At 49.7% G+C, this 23,681-nt stretch overlaps 7 protein-coding genes across 7 annotated transcripts; 4 read left to right on the plus strand and 3 right to left on the minus strand.

Annotated features, from left to right (window-relative positions):
• Nucleotides 1–366: 366 nt before the first annotated feature.
• T310_4180 (RNA binding domain protein) lies at nucleotides 367–1,509 on the minus strand (the record flags this gene model as incomplete). Its single annotated transcript, XM_013472939.1, has 2 exons — nucleotides 367–1,369; nucleotides 1,454–1,509. The coding sequence occupies 2 exons, from the start codon at nucleotides 1,507–1,509 to the stop codon at nucleotides 367–369; spliced, it is 1,059 nt and encodes a 352-aa protein (XP_013328393.1).
• A 505-nt stretch (nucleotides 1,510–2,014) lies between these two features.
• T310_4181 (Dynein family protein) lies at nucleotides 2,015–3,974 on the plus strand (the record flags this gene model as incomplete). The annotated part of the gene is made up of 6 exons (XM_013472940.1): nucleotides 2,015–2,186; nucleotides 2,331–2,444; nucleotides 2,539–2,912; nucleotides 2,978–3,071; nucleotides 3,130–3,740; nucleotides 3,798–3,974. The coding sequence occupies 6 exons, from the start codon at nucleotides 2,015–2,017 to the stop codon at nucleotides 3,972–3,974; spliced, it is 1,542 nt and encodes a 513-aa protein (XP_013328394.1).
• A 569-nt stretch (nucleotides 3,975–4,543) lies between these two features.
• Nucleotides 4,544–6,407, minus strand: T310_4182 (uncharacterized protein; the record flags this gene model as incomplete). The annotated part of the gene is made up of 3 exons (XM_013472941.1): nucleotides 4,544–4,951; nucleotides 5,049–5,355; nucleotides 5,398–6,407. The coding sequence occupies 3 exons, from the start codon at nucleotides 6,405–6,407 to the stop codon at nucleotides 4,544–4,546; spliced, it is 1,725 nt and encodes a 574-aa protein (XP_013328395.1).
• A 419-nt stretch (nucleotides 6,408–6,826) lies between these two features.
• T310_4183 (uncharacterized protein) lies at nucleotides 6,827–7,576 on the plus strand (the record flags this gene model as incomplete). Its single annotated transcript, XM_013472942.1, has 2 exons — nucleotides 6,827–7,034; nucleotides 7,119–7,576. 2 exons carry the CDS (start codon nucleotides 6,827–6,829, stop codon nucleotides 7,574–7,576), a joined length of 666 nt encoding a protein of 221 aa, XP_013328396.1.
• A 2,566-nt stretch (nucleotides 7,577–10,142) lies between these two features.
• Nucleotides 10,143–12,203, plus strand: T310_4184 (Serine/threonine protein kinase PRR2; the record flags this gene model as incomplete). The annotated part of the gene is made up of 3 exons (XM_013472943.1): nucleotides 10,143–11,300; nucleotides 11,427–11,612; nucleotides 11,742–12,203. 3 exons carry the CDS (start codon nucleotides 10,143–10,145, stop codon nucleotides 12,201–12,203), a joined length of 1,806 nt encoding a protein of 601 aa, XP_013328397.1.
• A 449-nt stretch (nucleotides 12,204–12,652) lies between these two features.
• On the minus strand, nucleotides 12,653–15,067 carry T310_4185 (Long-chain-fatty-acid--CoA ligase; the record flags this gene model as incomplete). Its single annotated transcript, XM_013472944.1, has 5 exons — nucleotides 12,653–12,792; nucleotides 12,884–13,208; nucleotides 13,306–14,352; nucleotides 14,418–14,453; nucleotides 14,918–15,067. 5 exons carry the CDS (start codon nucleotides 15,065–15,067, stop codon nucleotides 12,653–12,655), a joined length of 1,698 nt encoding a protein of 565 aa, XP_013328398.1.
• Nucleotides 15,068–17,737: 2,670 nt separating this feature from the next.
• T310_4186 (uncharacterized protein) lies at nucleotides 17,738–21,970 on the plus strand (the record flags this gene model as incomplete). Its single annotated transcript, XM_013472945.1, has 8 exons — nucleotides 17,738–17,801; nucleotides 17,983–18,233; nucleotides 18,296–18,572; nucleotides 18,641–19,876; nucleotides 19,935–20,386; nucleotides 20,459–20,717; nucleotides 21,178–21,486; nucleotides 21,564–21,970. 8 exons carry the CDS (start codon nucleotides 17,738–17,740, stop codon nucleotides 21,968–21,970), a joined length of 3,255 nt encoding a protein of 1,084 aa, XP_013328399.1.
• Between the last annotated feature and the right edge of the window lie 1,711 nt (nucleotides 21,971–23,681).

Here is a 23,681-nt window from a genome sequence, read left to right on the forward strand (position 1 = left end):
ATTGTAAGAAATGGTTTAAGATTGGAGGTATCTATTTATCCACCCGCTCCTCACTGCCCTGTTACAACGGACTTCTCTTCAGGTGCTGCTGACGGCAGTCGACACATTGGGAGTCGACAAGGGTCCTCTGCGCAAATAGGGATATTTTGCCAGTCTCTGCGGAGCAGACTCCCTAAAGCACAGGCTATCCCCTCCCCGCAGATCAGGCCATGATGGCCTGGAGATATTCATAATCGCGGAGAGTTGCAAAGCCTGTTACAGAACGTAAGTCGAAGTGGCGATTTTGTTTTAGATATGCTTGATGAGAAAGGCAAGCATAGCATGTATAGTAGGATGTTAGAAGTCTTTTGGAGAAATTTCAGATGATCATCTGTCACGGTCCCTTCTATGCCTCTCTCGTCTGTAATCGGGAGATAATGACCTCGTCCGCGATCTGTCTCTGTAGTATCTGTCTCGGGAGCGAGACCTGTCCCTATGTGATGTCCTCTGCCGAGATGATGACCTTTCTCTTAGTGGTTTCTCGTAAGAGGGAGACGTATCTCTGTCTCGACGTGGTCTCTCTCGAGAGCGAGAGCGAGACCTGTCCTTATATGACGTTCTCTGCCGAGATGATGATCTTTCTCTGAGTGGCTTCTCGTGAGAAGGCGACGTATCTCTGTCTCGACGTGATCTCTCGCGAGAGCGAGAGCGAGACCGGTCCTCGCTGTGTCTGCGACGGTGGTGATGCCGATGACGGTGTCGATGAGATCGCTCACGACTGTCATCTCGCCTGTACGAAGATTTCTTGCTGCTGCGGCTCTTCAGTTTCTCCAGTGCTCGAGCAACTTCCTCCTTTTTCTCTTGGATCAAATATTCTTTCATGGGATCTTCTTCGTCGTGGTCCCGCATCAGCTCTTCGAGCTCCTTCTCCTCTTTAAGCATGGGCCGTTCACGTTCATGATCCTCCACATCGGTGTCATCACTGTGTCTTCTTGATCTGCGATGCCTTCGCTCCCTGCGCTCGGTGTCGGTGTCGTCATCTCTTCTGGATTCCTCTGCGCCTTGTCCCATCATCACGGCCACGTTATTCTCTTCCTCGTCCTCGCGCATCTTGTATCTGACATGATCAACCCGCAGCATCCGCCCCAACACTGTCGCACCACAGAGGTTGTCGACTGCGAGATCCGTGCTGCGCTGATCTTCGTACTTGAGAAATGCGAAGCCCCTACTCTTGCCTGTTTCTTTGTCGCGGACCAGATTAACATGGACGGGTTCGCCGAATTGCGAAAAAATTGTCACGATGTCGCCCTCCGAGAGGTCATACGGAAGACCTCCGATGTAGATCCAGGCGGTATCGCGGTAGTCGGCATGCCATGAAGCTTCAGGCGGTCTGTCAGATTATCTCAAAACCGTCAGTACATCCACTAAGCAAAGAGTGAACTGAGAAGACGGCGATCTGGTGGGAGGGACGTACACTGCATTCTCAAGTTCGCGCTGATTCAGCGCCTGGATCTGGCGGATGGAATTCATAGAGCCCCAAGTTTGAAAACCAAATCCAAATGAAGAAAAGTTTGCTTAGCAAGACAAATCGCTGGAGTTGTAGAGCCGCTGGCGGAAATAGTTGACGTCGCGGAAGCTCCCATGCAAATCAAGGACGGGATGCGGCTCCCAAGCGCGCATCTTAGTTTGACGCAACCTTGTCCGCTGGTTCGGAACCATGGCCTAGGTCCTGTTTACGGCAAACACGCTCGCCTTTCGACGATCGCCAATCGTAACGGAAGGGAGTTCTTGAGGCAAGCAGCAAACGACTGTATTTCTCTGTACTTCCTTCTTGTTCATATATGCTCTGCACGAGATCTCCTTTGCGTTGCATCCTCCAAGTCACCTGCGACCTCCCCTGAACCCAACCTCACTGAAGTGTCCGCCTACCGTTTCCTCCGGGACTGCGTGTCATAACCGCATATACACGTGAAATACTCTTTCCACAAATTTTAATCGATATATTTGAGCTGGACATGGTCTGAGTGGACACAAGATGGTCGGGATCGGACAACGGTTGTCGACATTGAGCCAAAACTCCGGCTCCAAAGGCGGCGCTGGTAGCAGGCCGTCGAGTAAAGATGGCAACAAGAAGAATATCTGGTCCTCCATGCTGGATAGCGTTGCTAGTGGGAAGCGCCTTCCAGAGAAGAATATGATAGTCCTAGGTTTGTCACTTCAGACCTGTCCTTTACGCGATATTTCTGGTCATTTTTGGTGTGATTGTCACCCATGCTGATATGCGATTTCCCCACTGTCCTCAGGAGGAACTCCCGAAAGCCAGAGAGAATTCCTCGAGACGCTTTCTACAGACCCGTCAGATCCTAGGTTGCCGACCGAGAAGAAGAAAGGAAGGGTAGCACCGATCGCCAATGAATTTGCGCTAGGATATACATACCAAGACGTCCTGGATGCGGATCAAGAAGGTGTGATTTTCCTGCTATGAATCAATCAGCCTGAATCCTATGGGCGCGTGAATCTCCTGTCCGTATTGAAGATTGCTGAGCTCTGTGACAACAGACATTCTGGCCCGTGTCTCTGTTTATCTGCTCTCCGATCCTTCCGCCTCCTTTGCGCCCCTTCTTCGACCGCTTTTGACACCACAAACCATTCCAGAGACGTTGATTGTCATCCTACTCGACTGGTCGTCCCCGTGGACCTGGGTTCGAGAGTTGCGTGAATGGATTCGTTTGCTACGGTCCGTCCTAATCTCACTCGATGATGAGACGAAGCTTGTCATGGAAGAGGTTATGACCGAGTGGAGGGATCGCAAGAGAGGATTGGATGTGTCAGGAACCGGGGTTCCAAACTCAGGCGGGCCTGTGACGATACCGCTGGGCCCAGGGGAGTGGGATGAAGGTCTAGGAGTTCCATTATGTGTCGTTTGCCAAGGGGTGTGTACAAGCATTCTGTATCGCGAAGGTTCTCTTTGGTCGGTTTATTGACTGAGTTTCTGCAGGCCGACAAGATTGAGAAGCTGGAGAAAGAACACGGCTGGCGGGAAGAGGAGTTTGACTTTATCCTCCAGTTTATGAGAACAATTCTACTGAAACGTGAGTCGCTACCTCTCGTCCTCTTAATGCAGATCATCTCTGACTTCTGCTTTCACAGACGGTGCATCGCTCATTTACACGACGCCTTTTCTGGCTAACTCTCTACAGAGTCTGATTCATTCATCACTGGGAATACATTCGCTTTTAAAACGGCAATCGCTTAAGCATAATGTGATTGATAGAGACAAGATCCTTGTCCCCGCTAATTGGGATTCCTGGGGCAAAATCCGGATCATCCGGGAAGGGTTCGACATAGAAGGTGTCGGAAACGCCTGGTCGATTGAGATTCAGGATCCTCCGGGCACTGCTGATCCGGAAGAAAATGGCGAGACGCCAGAGGACGGCACGAGTGCTGTTGTTATATATGAGCAGACGATCCGGGATCCAAAGCGTGACTCGTCGGCTGCTCACGCCAACAGCCAGGCCAATGGAAACAAGATCGAGATCGAGACAGAAGACATGCAGACGTTCCTAGCCAAGCAATTGGAAGTCTTGGAGCAACTCAAGGCCGAAGACGAGAAGGACCGCGCCGCGAAGAAGATACCCAAACAGCTCGAAATGTCGCCGAATCTGGATGAGAGCGGACGGGTGAATGAGCACATCGGGCCGGTGCAGTTCAACATGGGCGGTATCCAGGTCGATGCTGATGACATGCTGAGGAAGCTGAAGGTTAGTCCACGAAGCTGTGTCTGACTTTTTATACTTTGACACTGACATTTGGACAAGGAACGGGAAGCCAATCGAACGCCAAAGAGAGAGACTTTGTCGAGCTCTGCAGCCGATGAAAAGGCGCACAACCAGGCTCTGGCGAACTTTTTCGCTGGCCTCGTCAAGAAGCCTGGTCATGCTGGTCATGGTGGTAGCCCCCGCAGTAGTCCTGCTCCAGGATCCTCCTCCACTTAACTTAGGCTGTGACAAGACAAAGAAGCATCTACCTACTACATCTTGCAATGCAAGTTCGCCAGAACTTTGGCTGAAGTCAGAGAAGGTTGCGATTGGTGGCACCTTTCCTTCTTTTTTGCGTTTTGGCCTCCCTGGAAATGTTTCATATTTTAACACTTTTTTTCTTGTAACTGTACCGGTTCACAATACAATATGTTATGATACCCTACTTATTATTAGTATGGAAGCCTGTGGTCTAGATGGTGGTATTAATGATACAGTTACCTAGTTGCACGATCTTGACCCGGCGTTTCTTTCTTTTTTTCTTCGTATTGATGATCTGTTAGCTTAATTATCAAGTTTATGCTGGTACATTTGCGTATTTATTCACTGTACCTGAAGATCACATCTATGTCTATATCTATGTCTCGGTCTATAATCTAAGAATATATAGGTGACAGGTCGAGATCGACAAGAACTAAAATTAGATATCGCGATTGACTTGGATATAAATAATAGAATACAGCATTGAATCTCGCTACCGCTGCGACGTTTTCTCGAATATCGCGGCTGATGGGAGCTCTACCTCTTCACCAATTTTCCCATATCTCGGCCGGAAGGACTGTCCTCATGATCTGCCAATGACCCAGCGCACTGTGCGCATGGTACGCCTGCAGAATGTCGGTTTCCCCAACTTTCAGGATGCGCTGCTTCTTAGGAGCCTCGAGGGCTTCGAACACGCCCGGGTCAATCTCATGTTTGGGCAACAGGTACGACTCGCGCGACTTGCTGCCCAGAAAATCTGCTTGCGTGGGCTGTCGGAATCGCAGCGGCTGTGCGGCTGATTTCTTGCAGAAAACTACCATGTTGGAGAAGTCTGCTGTCGGCGACTCCTTCGAGGCCTCGTCTTCACGGAAGATACGGCACGAGGGAAACACGGTCTGGATCGTGCGAACGACGAGTCCCGCTGACGGGAGGGTGAGATTTCCGGCGTAATTCTGGACCAAATGTCAGTTTTGTCTTGGTACATCCACGAAGCCGGTCTCTAAATCATAGAAAACAAATGGGGAAATTCTATCCGGCAGCCAAACTTACAATTGCAATGACACCATCATCTTTGAGCAGTGAGTTCAGTCCCTGCATGAATTCGAGCGTGAACAATTCTACCGGCTCCGCACCGCCTGTAAACACATCATGCACGATATAGTCGTACCGGCGGGATTCCGGCTCTTTCTGGGCCTTCTGCACGAACGTCACCGCATCCTCGATGATGGGCGTGTGGTTGGCGGGAAGGTGGAAGTACTGTGTCGCGAACTTGTGCACTACAGGGTCGATCTCGACAATGGTGGTATCAATCCCATGGCTGATCAATGCAGAAGGCGTGGTCCCGATTCCAAGTCCTCTAGAGAAAAGTCAGCCGGTCATGAACACGTCGTTATCATACAATATAATTGGCACCCCATACATAACGAGTGCGCTGCTGTCTTTGTCCGCACGCGCACGGCTTCCATCATCAGGTTCGACCAGTCTAACTGCCTCGAGCATGGCAAACACAGCATAAATAGGATCTCTTGCCCTTGGATTGTAGCCCGCTGGGGTCTTCGTCCATTCCCCGCCGAGAAGGCTATGGTCGCATCTCATGGCACGGAAACCCGTTTTCGTGTTTTCCAAGACCGAAATATAACCGGTCAACGACTCTTGACGAGCAACGAGATTGTAGCCGTACCCGTGGAGGGTGGAGTTCAGTACCGCAGTCGTACGGTCAAAGGGCATGTGCACGTTGGAAGTCGCTGAGAAGAGCAGAGACGGGAGAGCGAGGAGCACCCATATCGACGGAAGAGTTGCAGCATATAGGAACGCTACTACCAGCTGCAGCGCGGAGCACGTCAAGAGGAAGCTCGACCCAATAAATTTCGAAAGAGCAGACTGAGCAACTTTCTCTCCGAAGCTATACAGGACCAGGCTACCGATGAGAGGCGCATGTTCAGCTACTATCTCTCCATAATCCTGAAGACGCAAAACACCGAGGAGCGCAGAAGAAGCGGAGACGGACAGCAATAGCAATGGGAAGAAGGTCGCCAATTCTGTCACGAAGGGGCCAATTGGATTTCCCAGGGATGAACTCTGTTTGAACAGGAAAAATTGGATGGTCGGAATCGCAAACGCAAGAGCCGGGAGAAAATTGGCGTCCTGTCGGCCAATGAATCGTGGGAAACGATGCCTTAGGATGGAGCCCGTGAAGATGGCAGCAATGGTTACAGCACGGTGGTAAGCGCTCGAGGGTGTCGAACCGTAAACCGGAGCCAGGGCGCGTTGAGAGAGCGGAGAGGATACGGCAGCAAGGAGGAGCAATGCGATGGCCCTGCCCACCGACAACCAAGGCGGACTAGCATTGCTTTCGCGCTGGCCGGCTGTGGTCGCAAAGTTTGGCGATATGGAAGACTTTTTTGCCATTGTCAAACGATCGATCGTGTCGGTGGGAGGAAAGGGAGGGGAGGAAAGAGGATGCTGCGGATATCGCGGGACTAAATGCAGGAAATATCAAAAGCTCTCCGCGACTGTGTATGGCAGAAACGACATCCCAGCTGCACGTAAAAAGGACAATCAACATCCAATTCGACAAAGAATACAGCCAATGAAGCTGTGCTTCCGCTAATTAATTGCAAACCAGGGAACCTGGTTGACAATCCACAATGAAAGTTCCCTGGAGCTGTCAGTCATCGCAGCAGCTGCAGCTCTCGCCACTAGTTCGGGCGTGCTCGCCCCACCGTGTCTGCTCGAGCTATCTAACGCAAACACGCTCCAAGCTCAACCCTCTGTTTCAGAAAGCCATCATAATCCATCGCCTCTGAGATTGCTGTCTGAGTTGAAATATGCCGTACTTCCCCATGAACACAGGCTTCCCTACGACGCAGGCTTCAAAAGATGCAGCTGCTTCCGAGGGGAAATCGGATGGGAAATCAGATGGGAAATCGGACACGCCTCAGTTGAGGCCTCCGGCTTCAATCCAGGTGAAGAATCGCCGGAAGCGCTACCTGGAGAAGCATCCAGAGTATTTCTCTGCAGATCTCGAGATGGCCGGTCCGCATGCTCTTTCCTCGTTTTGCCTGTCACACTGATCCAGGAAGCACTGAACCTGTTCGAGACTAACATGCAGCTGTGTAGACCCTTTACTATACGATCGCCTCATCCGTCGTTTCCAGACGCCTGAAGAAAGACAGGCCGAGGGACGTGCCAAAGGCTTCTCCGGCATTCTGCATGCCGATCTGATGCGATCAGAGGCTAAGATGGAAGCCCTCGCTAACCCGGACCCTAACGCGATGTTCAGCTACAGGCGCGGACCTAACGGTGAAATCATCGCCGAGGACAAAGACGATATACCCGCTACCAAGGAAGAGGGCGAAAAGCGCTGGCGCGAGGAGATGGAGCTGCGCTTCTTGAGAGGCGCAGATTACGACTTCGACTACAAGACCGTGGACGAGAATGACGAGTATGATGATTGGAACGAGGAACAAGAGCGATACTTTGATGAAGAAGAGCCTGAATGGATCATTGAAGATGGGCACGAAGGCGAGGATCCTAAGTCCAGATTAAAAGGGGAAACGGGGATACAAGACTTTTGAGCTGTCGCTCCATACTCTTGGGAGGGATCATATCAGACCGGAGAGGCTGGCTTTCCCAAGTATTCTGTATCTCCCAATTCATCATATGAAACATATGCCTCATCGAATCTTGCGACGTCTAGAGTTCGCAGGAAATTACACCTCTCTTCCAATGGCACGAATGTCCGGAAGAGGCAACCTTACTCTCGACAGGGTCTTGATTCATACTCGTTAGCGCGTCCACCTGGAAGTTGGGAAGCGGTGATTGCAGCTTGAAGACATGTTCAGAAAGCGGGGTTGAGGAGCTAGGATGGCTAAATGCTCATTGCGCATCCCTGTCCTGAGTCCAGTCCAGCCTAAGCACCACACCGGTTTCTGTCCATTCATTGACAGGAGATCATCAGTTCTAGACGCGTTGCAGCCTAGTTCTATCTCAAATGCGGGGAAAGCTCTTGTGATGTCCAGAGTTGGTCAGCCGGATGGACCGGCAGTAGCTCACGTCACAATGAGATATCTTGAGCAAGCCCGTCCCTATCAACAAGTTGCTCGTAACGTTCCACATTCTTTCCTGCTGGTTGGTCACGTTTTCCAGATACCCAGGTCGGCATGTTATTTGATAAGGCTCGAAAGTATGGTGCGACTGGCAGTGACGATTCCGAGGAGAGACATGAGAAACCTCTCTCGTGTATGATATTCCTCTTCGCATCTCAGATGTCCCGAAACCTCGAAGCATCGACCACATCGCCATCCTCAGAATCGATGAACGAGAGCGCCCATTCTTCGGCGAGAGTCCATCGTCTGGACACACTTCTCTCCCAAGTTCAGCAGCACGCAGATCGCAGTCCTTACGTTACTCGCTTTGAAACTATTCCGGTTGAGACGGCCCCTCCCGGTCGTCCTCGAGGTACATCTCGCGATGAGATGCATGACACGTTATTACTTGTGAGCTTCAAAAGCAAACGGGCTTGGGAGCAATCCCCCAGAGTGGCAGCACTTTATGCAGAGCACGGAAAAAGAAGGCGTGTTTAGAAGAATCCCGCATGTTCGATGTGCTCACAGCTTGAAGGGACTAAGGAATCCGCTCGAAGTTCTCATGGCTTGAATTGTTGACAAGGTCCCCTGTGTCAAGCTTTCTTACAGAGATCCTGATGTCCAACAAGCAGGACCGCTCTGTTGTCGGAAATCCTGTTCCTACCTCCAAGGTGAATTTCTAGGTCCGTTCACTTATTGACAGTTGATCATTAAGCTGGTATAATCACTTCCTGGCTTTCTGAATCCAATTTACTGTATTTTTTCGTGTATCCTTTGCGGGTTCTGGTCATTTTGCGGAGATCCCCTTCATGTGAAGTACATGAATAGCTGAAACTTGGACGTTCAAAGAAGAAGAATCCAGTGGATCAATTCACATTCCAACGTAACATTCATGACGTGTTTACTGCGCATTGAGCAAGTCTCGTACTGTACTCTGTACTACGCTAGATAACTTCTCTTGCTGGGCACGACCTCCGACCTTTCCGCCGGGTCTTGGCAGATGCCAAGCTCTTGGCATGGGATCTCGGCGTCACCATATAATCAGGAGACACGGAGGCAGCTTACATGTACAGAGAGTATGCTCGAACAAAAATGCTTGGCTTGTGAGGCTTTGCGGCTGGACACAGCCTTCTCCTTTTTGCGCCTGCATGGACCCAGTTGAAGGTTTGAAGCCCCTGGGTTAGTTCGTTGGCTTAGTTCGCTCTTACGTGTAACGATCGGAATCAGACCCATACACGATCTGCAAAAAAGTGCAAAATGCAGCTTGGCAACCCTACCGGAAGCATTTTTGGAACCCGAACTGGTTAAATAATGCCGGATGCCTGGATTTAGGCAGTCATGTTAACCCCATTAGCAGCGTCTAATACCTGCGCCATGGTTAGTGTCGACAAAAATAAACTAAGACTATCATGGATGATAAAATTCTGGAGGGCGTGTGGGGGGAGAGAACCCCAGACAAGCCATGGGACAGGAACACCCCTGTCGAGACCAGGATCAGATCGCATACAAGTCGTCTGCCAAGTTTCTTGTCAATCATTCATCCATTCTCCCCTTTCCTGCCAGTTGTCGGCACTTCTTGGCGGGCAGGATGGCTTGGCTCTCTCGGTGCCTGTTGCGACATTTATCATTTAAAGCAAGCACCAGCTAGGCAGGTGTTGGAAGTTCTCTGCTCTTTCCTGTCCTAGCAGCTTATCATTTCCAACCACGCTTTCAAGAATTCGCCCTTCAAGTCATTCTAGACTCTGTTACTTGAGATTTGCCTTTGTTACATTCGGCCATATTCTGCACAGTTGCTTGCAGTTGACTCACAAGAATCTATTTGACCTCGCTGGACGAGTTCCTCCTCTCTGACGTGCGCGACTATAGTCCTTCCATTACCTCTTTAGTCATCTTCCACGACCTAGGCTGGGCGTTCACTCTATTTCCATCTGTCTGTCCTCAAATGCAAAGTCCTTGAGTACAATTTCCAGATTCAAGTCTGTGCCTCTTTTGATCCTAAGCAGTCAAGATCAGACCTTCATCTTCACGGTTGCTAGTTTCATCATACAACATTGCAATGTCTGAGGGCCCTGTTATGTATTTGTCCAAGACTGAGCCGCTGCGGCCTAACCATGGCCTAAAGATATCGGGCCTCACAAGGATGCAAAGCGATGTCGGCGCCAAAACTGCGCTTACAGATTCTTGTCCTACGAATCCGCCGAAGACGGTTAACCAAGAAGATGTGAGCCCCGGCTGCCATGCCCCATCTCTCACCCCTTCGAACGGGTTGTTATCTCCGCTCGCCATCCCGGAAAACTGTCATGACACTCTCACACCAAAGAGCGGGCATACTGGACCCTACCATGCGAGTGCAGATCCATTAATCATCAACACTGTTACTCCACCATTGACACCTCGAAAACCCTCCTTTGACAGAGGTGAGCAGCTAGTTTCATCAACCGCATCAAGCCCGTCCAGTCAACTATCTCCATTAAGGGCGGCATCTCAATCCTTCAAATCCATTTTCCGTCGCAACGTGCAACAAAATGAGGATACACAAGGGACGTCAAGCTTGGGCACTTCTCCGAACGGCATCGGTGATGGAACTGGGAGTGCTTGGATAGGTCCAGTCGCTCACAATTCCCAAAACTCCCAACATACCTCGACATCTAACTCTCCTCGATCCTCATTTTCGCCCTTTGACATGTCTGATTCTGGTGCCACTGGGGTTTTTGGAACCTCTGCACCTTTACGAGAAGCTCCGAAGCCAGGAAGGACAACTACAGGGCGAAGTCTGAAAGAGAGGATCAAGTTTGCAGCTGCTTCGCGACCACGAGATCATAATGACAGGATACTGCGCTCTCCTAGTCTGGGTAATACGAAAACACAACGTGAAACACCGGACTTTGCTTTCCCTGCCAACTCCGGGGTCGGGTTGAAGGCCCGTCGGATGAGTGCAAGCCTCCCTGAGGATTTTCATGTAGACTTGTGCGAGCTCAGCGAGGAGTTTGTCAGTGCGAGTAGGATACCGGGTAGACGGGGAAAGGAAATCGGGAAAGGAGCTACAGCCACAGTGAAGATAATGTACAGGAAAGGATGCTCCAAAAACGTCCCGTACGCGGTCAAAGAATTCCGCAAACGCGGCCGAAACGAAACGGAAAGGGAGTATGAGCAGAAGGTCAAGTCTGAATTCAGCATAGCCAACAGCCTCCATCATCCGAATATTGTGAAAACAGTGCGTCTCTGCAGCCACGCTGGCCGCTGGAATCATGTCATGGAGTACTGCTCATATGGGGATCTCTATTCGCTGGTTCAGAGAGGTTATCTGCAAAAAGAAGACAACCTATGTCTGTTCAAACAGCTTTTGCAAGGCGTCGCCTATTTGCACGAGAACGGGATCGCGCATCGTGACATCAAGCTTGAGAACCTGCTTCTTTCGAGCGAAGGACATCTCAAGATCACAGACTTCGGCGTCTCTGAAGTCTTCAGTGGTATTCATCCCGGCCTGCGGTCTGCCGGTGGAGAGTGTGGCAAGGCAATGGGGGAGGTTCGAAAATGCTCACCGGGTATCTGTGGTAGCTTACCTTACATTGCGCCGGAAGTTCTGGCCAAGACAGGTACATGATGCGCTTCTTCCCTGCTTCACATTAATCGCTTTCTCATTAAAAGGGTACAGGTGACTACGATCCCCGCCCCCTTGATGTCTGGTCCTGTGCCATCGTTTGCTTGGCACTTTTCTTTCCGCGGCACACCTTGGCAGGCTGCGAGGTTGACAGACGTCAATTATGCCAAATTCATTGCTGGCTGGGACAATTTCCTGCTAAAGAAACCGGATGGAATTGTTACCGAAACAGAGTACCCTTCATGCGGTCGAATTTTCTCAGCTCTTCCAAAGGCGGCTCTCAAGCGTCTTGTCCTGCGAATGCTGCACCCAGATCCGGAGAGGAGAATAACCATCCATGATGCCCTGAGGGACCGGTGGGTGAGCAGAATCGAATGCTGTTGTCCTGACCCGAAGGACACGGTCAAACCGGTTAATTCGATCGATGCGGCCAAAGGAAGTGGCAAGCATGCTGGCCAGATGAAAGTGCAGAAGGTACATAATCATTTACCACCGGAAAAGAGACGCATGGGTTGAGAGAACATATCTCTCTGGCGCTTCTTGGATTTTGGAACAAATATTGACTCGTCTTAACGAGTCCTTTCCGTTTGCAGGAAGCTGCAGACTTGATCATATATGGATATTGTAATTCCGGTGTCCCGTACGTGTGGCGGCTTTACCTGACTATAGAAATATAGACGGCGTGATTATTTTCTGTTCTGATGTGTGAATATTAAAGTCCTACCTTCTATCCCTAAGTTCTAAACTTGAATATAAAGGCAATATATAGAGAGGTAGAGAGACAAGGAGATATATCTTTGCCAGTATCCAATATCACCAACGGCAGTTTCGAGACCAGAACCTTTCGACAGAGAAATTCTGCGAATGTGATATTTCTGAAGAGACAGAGTGACGTCCCCTTGTTACCTATTTGTATTCCATTCCGCCAGTCGTGCGTTTGTTTACTAGCTGTATCAGCGAACCTCCTAGGAGGCGGAGGAGGAAGCGGAGGAGGAGTCCTTCAGAAGCTCAATCGCCCTCTCGCGGAGTTTGAATTTCTGGATTTTCCCACTGGCAGTCTTGGGGAAGGCGTCTGAGTTTGGGAGGAAGAAGATGTATTTCGGGACTAGAAAATGAGATTAGTAAATGAAATGGTCAGTCAGAGTCAGGAGGTTTTTTTTTAAAAAAAAAATATGAGGATGAACGTGAAGACTTACCGAGGTGATTGCTCAATTTCTCGCGCACCCACTCCCTCAATTCTTCTATTAGGTTTACGTCTTTGTTGGGCTCTTTCTTCTCTTCCTGTCCAGTATTACCGCTGCTGCTGCTGCTGCTCTTCCGGACAACAAATGCACCCACTACTTCGCCGTATTTTTCATCGGGGACTCCGACGACGGATACCTCGGACACGGCCGGATGGGCGAGGAGACAGTTCTCGATCTCCAGCGGGTGAATGTTCTCACCGCCGCGGATGATCAGGTCCTTGATTCGTCCTGTGATGGTGATGTAGCCGTCTGGGGACATGCTGGCCTCGTCTCCTGTCTGTTGAACAGAAAAAACAACGAGAAAGGAAGGCATTTAGTATATAATATATATATGGAATTGTTGAAGATGAGTATGGGTATGGGTTATGACTTACATGCATCCAGATTTTCCCTTCTTCGTCTGGGATCATCACTTCGGCCGTCCTCTCGGGTGCGCCCCAGTACTCCTTCATCAGCAAGTATCCTGTGACAGCCAGTTCGCCCTTGGTATTGACAGGAAGGATTTCGCTCTTGTTGTGAGGATTGACGATCTTGGCTTCGACATGGGGCATGAGTCTCCCGACAGTGTTGATTCTCTTCTCGATGGGGTCGTCGGTCGTCGTCATGGCTGACACGGGACTCGTCTCCGTCATGCCATAGCAGATGGTCAGTTCCGTCAGATTCAGCGTCTTGTGCAACTTCTTCATCAGCTCGGCGGGGACACTGCTGCCGGCAGCGATGCCGGTCCGCAGATACTGAAACCCTTCATGCGGCACCTCTCCGCTCTCCAGCAACCCCAGTTCTTCAATGAACATTGTCGGGACGCCGTAGAGCGCTGTGCATTTTTCCTCCTGGACAGCTTTCAGCGCTGCCTTCGCGTTGAAAGACTCGGAGGGGAAAACGATGGCTGAACCGTGTGTTGCCGTTGCCATGTACCCTAATATGCAGCCGAAACAGTGAAAAAGCGGCGGAGGACAGCACACGATGTCTTCCGGGGTGAGGAGCATCCGATCACCAATCTGGGCGCCGTTATTCAGGATCGACCGATGGCTCAGACAGGCTGCTTTAGGCATGGACGTTGTTCCCGATGTGAACTGAATGTTGACAATGTCATGGAGAGAGAGGCCTTGAGGCGGCAATGGTCGACCGTCTGCTACCAACTCAGACATAATTGAGGAGTATGGGGTTAACGATTTGTACGGGGATATGTCTACTCTGCCGGAGGAATTATCCACGATCACTATCTTTTTTAGTGACGGTATCAATTGCGATTCGACCTTGGCCGCATCCAGGTCGGGGACGATGTGCTTCAAAAGGGGCATATTGTTCCTGGGTTCGCGTCGTGGTAGGTTCGCTTCGGTACTGATGATTAAATGGCTCGCCTCAAGGTGGCTTAAGGCAGCGACGACCTGGTTGGCATTGAAAGACGGGTTGAGTGGTACCTGACAGTGGTCAGCTTGACTTCTTTTATTCCATTGATAGATCTGCTTTTCTGGTATCTACATACCAGGATTGCACCAAGCTTGAAAAGGGCATAGGTTGCCTAGTGCATACGTCAGTGTTTGACGGAATAAGTAACCTATTATTATTTCCTTGCTGTAGAGATGGGAAGACGCACAATTGCATACTCGATGGAATTGCCCAACATCACCGCTACTCTGTCGCCTTTGCGAACGCCAATGGACTGCAATCCTCTTGCCAACGCATTGCTTTTGCGATCAAGAGCGTCGTACGTCAGTCGCTCATTTTGATGTTTTGCGATTACTCTTTCGAGGAGGAGTCAGTACAAAACGATCGCAAGGCATAGGGTTGAAGAAGAGGCGAGACGAACGCTTGTCGATCTCCGTATCGATTAACGATGGTTGCGAAATGCTCTGGAACAGTCTGCTCGAAGAGAGGAGGCTACAATACCGAGCGCCCATCATCAGAGCGACATTGCCGTTAGCCATTGCTGTATGCTCATTTCCTTCAGATAAATTCCGGCATGACAGTGAGTAGTAACCATACCTCTGTAGGACCACGCGCATAGCTTTGTGTCAACAGACTGCGATACTGTAGCGGCGTGACGTTCAGCTGCCTTTGAGCCAGGGAGCCGGTGCGCTGCAGCATTCGGGACCCTGCGGTCCTTCCTGGTCGGATGAGACAATGAATCCGCATTTTTCCCCTCCTTATTGACGACTTTTAAAGTCCTAATATCAGGCACTATTCATCCTCTCGTGTGGATATCTTCCTCGTGCCTCGAGTCGGTTTAGGACTGGCGTGCCCCTATATAGCGCACGGGGGTTCTCAGGTTTCAAGAATAACGCGTGCAGAATCGTGGACCTGGGCAGAGAATCAATACGACGAATTGGATACGACAAAGAAAATTGACATAGCAACAGAGGAAGATACTCCAATTAATTCATTGATGATTGATGATGATTGATTCCTCAGCAATGTGTTCGTAGGTGCTGCCAGCTCCTGGTTGGGGGTGTGGGGTTCCCCGCAAACAGCGGCTATCTCCGCAATGAACTAAACCTAGGTAGCTCGCCTGCCGAGGCTATCCGTATGTGCAGGTACGCATCTACGAATGTCTTATTTCTATTTCACTAGAACCCCTTCAATTTCTAAACAAACTAGACAATACTTATGTCGAACAACATACCAATTCCCGTAAAAAAGGTAGATCCATCTTAAGGGATGACTATCCTCGTTAATTGGACAAAAAACCCTTTTAGTTTTTAAGCGGATTGAATTCAGTTCTTTGGGCAGTCAGTCAATTTGGCGTTTATCGCATTTAACTATCTCAGAACTATGTCTCCATTTTGGAACCCTGTCTGCAAAGCTGCTTTTTTCCACCTCGTCGTCTTTAATTCAATCTCAAGGCTGGCTGGATTTCTTATCATTCATCATGCAGGAATGTTTAACGACTGTCCTATATATTTAGTTACGAAGATTTGCCCTTTCGTATGACAGGGTCGTCCTCTCACCTTTCATTCATAAAAGCACAATCCCCCTATACGACTGCTTGAACGGTATCTAGACGGGCAAGCATCTTTTACCGACGCAAACTTGACAGCATTTCTCCCCGTTCGCGCACGAACCTGCTTGATTGAAGAATTAATCATGTCAGCTTTTGACATTCCGGTTTTTTTTTTTTGTAAATATCCATCCATACCGCCAGCGGGGACACAGTCAGCCCGGGAATCAAGTAGAGACCCATCCCGTAGTTCTTGTGGGTAAGCCTGGAGAGAGGCAGCGAAGAAGAAAAGGAATAGCGTAAGGACCTTCATGGAGACTATAAAGTTCTTTTTTTTTTGTTTCAGGATACGAGTGCGGATCTGAAGCAGGGTATCTTGATCGTGTTTGTTGAAGCTGGAGTAGATAGTCCACTTCCGACGAAGATTATAAGAAGGATGATGGAAGGATTCAAAAGGAGGACAAAGATCTTAAAACTTGTTGGAAGGTGAATCACTTTCAGCTCCAACACTCTTTCGGCCCCAGCTCACATTCAGCCCCAGGCCCCCAGCAGTGGCACGCCTTAGGATCCTCAATCAAGAAGGATTCTTTATGGGTTGTTATGGACAAGGGCTTTGTTCCAGTAAATGGATATCTTCTCAATTTCTGGAACTAACTACATACAAAGATTCTATTGTTTCTTTGTATGTGCGGGGCCAGACCACACAGACTGTTACACAAGGATTTCTTTGTTATAAGACCTTTAGACCGCTTTCACAGGCTTCAATTAGTGCAGAGGTTGGGTTCCCATTTGTGAGGTGTGTAGTATGAATTTGCTAGTCCCTGCAGGTGTGTGACCATACAAGGCCATGCCAAGCTGTACATGTTATCTATGTAGTATCCTTTTCAACTGAATCATGAGGACGGTGGCCTTAAACCTGGATTGAACATATCATCTGCCTTGGGAAGAGGAGTTTGGACTATTATCTTGGCAAGTGAGGGAGTTATCTGACCTTGCTCTACACAATTGTTGGATGCGGAATTGGGGTACCCAAGGATATAGTGTAAACTCCAACATAAGCCCTTGTTACTCAGTCAAGGGCTTCTGTGACGGCTTGGTACAAAGTCTATATAAGTGAGAGTAATGCACGCCTCTAGGCTTCGCATCCTGGTTTTTTTTCTAGTAGCTGACAGGTCGTAGACCTGGAGACCTGGCACGTACTAGGCGGCTTTTCGAATCGAATACTCCCGATCTACCGAGCCGTGACTGCTTCATAGTTTAGTCTCTTCTAAATTCTTGCTCTGAGAGCTTCAGTGATTTAGATTCGGTTGCAATTCTCCTGAAGCTCAGTCACACCAGTTGTTTCTGTTGTAGTCATCCCCTCAACTTCCCAAGCCATTGGTAACTGTCGGCGCAGACGCTGGAAGCAATCAATTTTAACTAACATAACTATTAGTCGATAGCATAAAAGACGGTGATTAGAGAAGATCAAAATCATAAAGAAATAGGTTGGTCATAAACCCCGAAACAAGGAGGGCAATCTGCTTTCATCTCCTGTCTCGGGTATCTGTTTGCTTAGAGGAAGCTGCTTTGATCCTAGGACTCCTAGGCGCTGACAGACTCTCAGTCTGCTGTTCTCAAGACGATCAGTATCCTTTTATAGTGAGTGAGGCATCTGTTCTATTCGAGATAATATTGCAGCACAGTCAAAGAACGACAACAGCCTGGAGGAGACAGGCATACATGCCATTGTATCTGTGTAAGCTGCATCCTCTTAATAGGGAAAAGCTGCAACTTTAACCCTAAAAGGTAACTCTCTGGTTGTTAATCGTGGGGAAACAGTCGTGCTGCATGAAACCAGCTGGTAGAGCGTGTTGACTACTCCGGAAATGGCAGGAAACCAGGGCGGGATCATGGGTGGGGCTGCCTTGCTTGGCACGCGTCTTCCATGCGGTAAGCGGCGGGGGGAAGCTATAGTAGACTGTCTAGGACACTGACATGTGGGAGGGAGCTATATTGATATTTATTACCTGGACTGCATCATTACATTGCCCAGCTACCAGTTTTGAATATTTCTTCCTTTATCCAATTGTCGCATGTTGAATGCTGACTGCTCTGGCTGATACTGGTACAGAGCTCCACAAAAAAAGCGGCGCGCTCAAAGAAAAATGGCAGGCGAACCCTCAGAGGAGGCCATTGCCAACTTCGTCAGCTTCACAAGCACGTCGCGAGAGCAGGCCATCAGCTTTCTCAAGGTCAGTTTCTCCTTATTCCCCGATGCAACTTCTGGCTTTCACTAATGCATTCGCTGCCCAGGCAAATGACCTCAATTCACAGAAAGCCATCAATGCCTACTTTGAGAACCCCACCTGTGTCCAGCCCCAGGTGAGCCTGTCTGCAGAAAAGAACCGCAGACCGGTGCGTTCACTGAACTATTACACTTACAGACTCAGAATGACTGGGAAGCATTCAACAATGCGGCTGCATACCCTTATGGGAACCAATCCGTGCCCAGTAAGTTCATCACGCAGTTGTACGTGGGAGGCCTCATTCAGGTTGCTGACTCCATTTCTTTCTTAGCTTTCAATATCGAAAATACCGATCCTGTCCTGAATACTGGCTATTCAGCCCCTCCGTCGCGTCCCCCGTCGAGGATGAACACAGGCGATTCCCCGAGTGCGCCGAAATATGAAGGCATGGATCTATCCGGGCCGGCTGCTTCGGGTAAGCTGGCTGTAATCACGGCATTGAACGTCTATTCACAGTATCTGACCGTTTCACTGGACGAACAGGAAATGCGGAGCAGAATCTGACTCCAGCTCAGCGCGAGGAACGTGATCTTCAACAAGCAGTAGCGATGTCGTTGGGTCAGGACTTTGGCCCTCAGGAGAGTGGTGTTACCACGACAAACACCCCTCACTTCGGCCGCGCCACTCGAGATCATTACGATGAGAACGCATGGGCGATGACACTGTTCAATCCCAGCGCGCGGGAGGTGATCATTAGCCCGGATCCGGAAGACCGCCGGCGAATCAACAACGAACCTGCGTTTCTTCGTCCATCCCAAGAGTTCCAATATCTAGCAGGCTTTCTGACGATCATCCATTCGATTCCTCTTGCTCGAGAGGCTCTTTTACTAAGAAGAAGGGTTCTTTCCGACTACGGTTATGATCCGCAATGGTGGAATGGCCAGCAGATCAAAGCGCCTAAGGTCGTGTCGATGGAGGAGTCCTATGCTGAAGATAGCGACTGGGACGATATACTCGATGAAGCGCAACGATTGATGGCCTTTCTGGATTCCACGGAACGTGCGTTTGGAAGCACGGACGCGCTCGCGAGTATAAAGTCGATGTCCGGTTACGACTCTGATGGCGGAGTCTCGAACTTCCTTGAGGCCTGGCAAGAGGCCGCAGTTAGAGCGGCTCCTGACGATCGATTATCGACGATCTTTTCCTCACATGCTCTGAAACGGCCACTTTCCGAGGTGGACACGCCGATAGAAAAGGAATTCTTTATACTCGATCCTAACGTAGAATCGGAACATGGCCAAACACTCTACGATGTTCTCGACCGTGCTGTATGGGCCGACAGGCCTGGTGAAGAGCTCGATGATGTGTGGCTGGAGCATGTTGCGGAGATTCTCACCATCAGACTGGAGAGTTCGGATCCGTCAGCAAAATCAATCGGTGTCAAGATCCCTGCTGTTTTCTATCCTGATCGATATCTAGATGCCTGTCGAGAGATCTCTCGCGAATTCCGCATGCGAAGGCTGGATGTGTATAGAGAGATAGACAAGCTGGAGAACATCATGACCCGATTCTCAGTCTCGAAGGCCGTTGCCAAAAAGGGACTCACTTCCAAAGAAGTCCTGGAGAAGGCAGCAGCGGCAGCACGTCTTGCACTGCCAAAATATCTTGCTGACGGGGTGGGTGATGCCTCCCTGAGTCCAGAGGTTGCGAATGCGGAAGGACAGCGATTGGCTCACGAGCTCCGTGCCATTTCAAACAAGATTGACGAAAGACTGAAAGGTATTCATGCTCACATTCTGATGAAAACTTTGGGCCATGTGTCTAACGAGCGAAATAGAACTCGAGGATCAGAGACAGAAGGCCCTCGAAACACTGCGGAGTTATTCGAAAACTCTAACAGAACCATCAGCCTCCGCCGATGAACCTCCTAAACATAGATATACTTTGCGTGGCGTGTGTACTGCACCTCATGTGACTTATGTGTTGAGGCGCAGTGCTTCCAACAAGCCTGAAGACGCGATGGAGGAAGGAAATGGACGAGCTGATGACTGGCAATGGTGGCGGATCAGCTTCTCAACTGATGACGAAAAAACAAAAGAGGCATCGAGGACAAGAAGTAGGAGATTCGACATACCGCCAAATGCAGATGTAGCCGGTTACACTGCCCGCAAAGTGCGAGAGATTGAGGTGCTCCGAGCTGCCCGCGAAGAATCGAACAACATCTTGCTTGTTTATGCCAACAGCAATGCGGTGAATTTCAAGGAGGATGTTTTACCCCCTGCACTTCAGGTATGAATATCATGTCATGCTATGACATGGTTGGATTGGATCGGTTTAAAGCTGACTGTTCTCAATTTGCAGGAATTTGTTAATGCGGACAACCGGGCTTTCCAAGCTGAACTCGAGGAGGCTGAGCGCATGCCTCAAGCCGAGAATTTGGACAGCTCTTTAAAAACGGGCGAAACCTTCCATGACGCTAAACCGGCATTGAATACTAGCAATCCATCATATCTAGGAGAGCAACAGGCAACAACTGGGGATCGGGGGCCTCTTCCTTCTTATGAGAAAGTGAATGTCTTTGACTATGAAGTCAGTTCTTTTGAAGAAGAGTCCTCCAATCGTGAGCAGGAGATGCAAGAAACAGGTGGAGGAGAACCTCTTGGTCAATAATTGGTGAAGTTGTTTGCTTTTGAATTCTCTTCATGACATGATGATTGATGAGGTTTGGCCTTGTTTGACTGGCTGTTTTTGTGAACATCAGCATGGGAGTTGTTCTGTTTTTGGCTTTACGAGTGTTACTACTACAGGAAGATTTGTGTATTACATGATTCACAATGATTTCACGGTAAACACAATGATACAATAAGAATGATCACTGTGATTTGTACTAGTATTATTATTTTCGAGATGGACGTCCTGCTTACATTATTGTAGTTCACTTAGTACTCCGTAGATGGCCTACTACTCCCTGCGTATTGCGAGTGCTAGTTAGGCGGGAAATGAGATGGTTGTTTAAGGCGGGTCGACTGACTAAGCTAAGCAGCAGTGCAACGCCCTTGTGTACTACTCCGTACAAACAGTTTCTTGGACTAACCAGCCAAACACGAAGGCCTCCCCTTGCATTGGATCAGACGAAATCCTTCACACCATACCTACAATGTCTCTTGAAAGTGATGCGATAGCTGCAGCAACAATTGAGCTCCTGGAGACGCGCCTGCGGAGGCTTGAATACCTTCTCACCGGAGACACGAAATGGACAGGGCAACCTACAACGGTTCCGAAACCCGATACCTTCGAAGATACTGTTGCACGCCGCCTCGCACGCTTGGAAAGTGACCTTGAGGCTTTGAGCAAGAGCAAACCGGTCGTCCGGGAGGTGCTTCAGCTTTGTTAGCTTCTCCTCTCCTTTTATCATCATGCCTGCTCTATCTAGAACATGAAAGCTAATCAATATGGCCAAACATAGACTCCAAATTTCCCGAACTCTTCCAATCCACGCCTCCACAAACCATCCCGGCAGGGCTGAGCACTCAGAATCTCGCGTCGATTGTTCTGTCATATGCATCTGCTTTCCCCGAAACGGCCTCTCGGCTGACGTCTCTGAATGACCTGCCTATACCGGAAGCTAAGGCTTCTACAGCTCTCATCGAGCTCAAACCACGTCTCGAGAAGATGGCGCGAATACAGGAACAGCAGGTGAAGGAAGTCTCTGAATTGCGGATACGCAGCGCACGGCTTTTACAGCGATGGTACGAACTGGGGCTGCTTGGGAGTGCCGAGTGCTGGGCCGAGTGGCAGTCTCGATTGGAAGAGGTTGACCGTGAAGTCAAAAGGGCGGAAGTTGCGCGGGAGAGAAGGGCGAGAGAGATTTGAGATTCTGGCTCCAGGGCGGCACAATTCCATCAGCAGTCGGCGTCGAGCTCTAGCCTACGCAAGCGTTTCATATTTGTATGGAACGTGTTTTCTTTTCGACAGGGAATGCACGTGTTGCATTCCGCCGTGTCTATGCTCGGCTACTTACGCTCCTGGCATTGCTGTTATATGTCAGTCTCGATTGCACTGCCTGCCAATCAGGGTCTCTGCAGGCACGATAATATTTCGATGTGGCTTTATGAACCTGTCAAGCCACTTGTTCTTGTCGACACATTCCATTTCCAGCGACTATGCAGAGCATTATTTGGAATGACAGCGGACCTGAAAGACCGAAGCTCTAATATCGGTCCGTCAATGCGAAGGGAACAACAGGGATCCGAAACCAAGCGCAGATGATTCTCTCTAAAGAGACAATCGGGTCGAACTTGGCTGGACCCTTGTTGCGGTCTCATTTCCTTATATTGTTGATCAAGGCGAGATGGAATGAAAGGGGCGCGGCAGCCACATGCGAAAGACACGCGAACTGAAATCTTGGCTCCGTCTATTGTTGCTTCTGCTAAGCTGATCTTATCGAATAATGAACTGTTGCATACCGCTATCAAGAACCAGGACATCAGAGCACCTGTCCCAAGAAGAGTTTGTGGCATAGAGCATAACACTTCTATGCCGGTCTCCGTATGGAGATGGGTCTTCCACGCTGCTACATCTAAGAAAGCTCACTTGAGAGAATTTAAAGAATTAATCCTGAACTGATGCTTTCCTTCCCCTTCTGGCATTACCTGTGAAACACGCTAAATCTGCATAGAGTACTAGCTGCGGCAGGGCTGCTATGATCTACATCGCGACGGGTATATATATTGCTCCCGTCTCTTGGGGACTGGCGGCCCGATCTGAACAGGATTATTTATCTCAAACGTTCCAGGCCGCGTCTCCCGCTGCATTATTCTGTGCAGACGCCAGCCCGGAAAGAATGGCAAATTCTGGAATACCAGGAGCCGCCGGTATAGACACCGCAATTGAAATTCGTAGTGATTGCGGATCCGCAAACAGTAGAGGCGTAGGGCTGAGTCGATGGAATAGGTTGTAATGCATCAGTTTAACAAGATCTGAACCGTTTTTTTTTGGTCTGGTTTAGATCCGAGATCTCATGCCTTACATCCATTATCTGCAAGGGAAGCAGGTTGGGCGGTGCAACAAGTTCAACCCCATTACTCCGCTGCCAAGGCGATTGCTGATATTTTCAGCCCCATTATTATTATTGGCAATTATCTGGTAATCAGCCAAGCTGGCTGAGCAACCAAAAGTCTTGTTGTGCGGAGGGTAGATATCGCCAACTGTGTAGTAGGAGTCGATGACATTCAGAACTGATAGAGTCTGATAACCGTTGTATCTATTCGCCTGAGGCGGTTCTCGTCCTCCATCGTCGGACTGTCTGCGACGGCCTAAGCGTCATGGTCCCTCGCTGCTGTTGCATGGATCGCCGCGATCTCGAACTGGATCGGCTGATGGCCAGGCCCGCAGCAATTATTCTTCTTTGCCCCCTGGCCAATGCGCGGCCGCAGCACCCAGTCCGTGCACGCTGTTCTGTCACGAATGGGCGCGCTGCAGGTGAAACGGCTAATTCTCCCCCAACCCGCCCTCTCCATCTCCTTTTCCAGCCTGTCCGCTCTCGAGACACCGTGGTCCTCGCCGCTGGACAGTCTCCTTCTGC

This window comes from Rasamsonia emersonii (genome assembly GCF_000968595.1).
Source record: "Rasamsonia emersonii CBS 393.64 chromosome Unknown ctg1118621760098, whole genome shotgun sequence".
Classification (NCBI taxonomy): Eukaryota; Fungi; Ascomycota; class Eurotiomycetes; order Eurotiales; family Trichocomaceae; genus Rasamsonia; species Rasamsonia emersonii.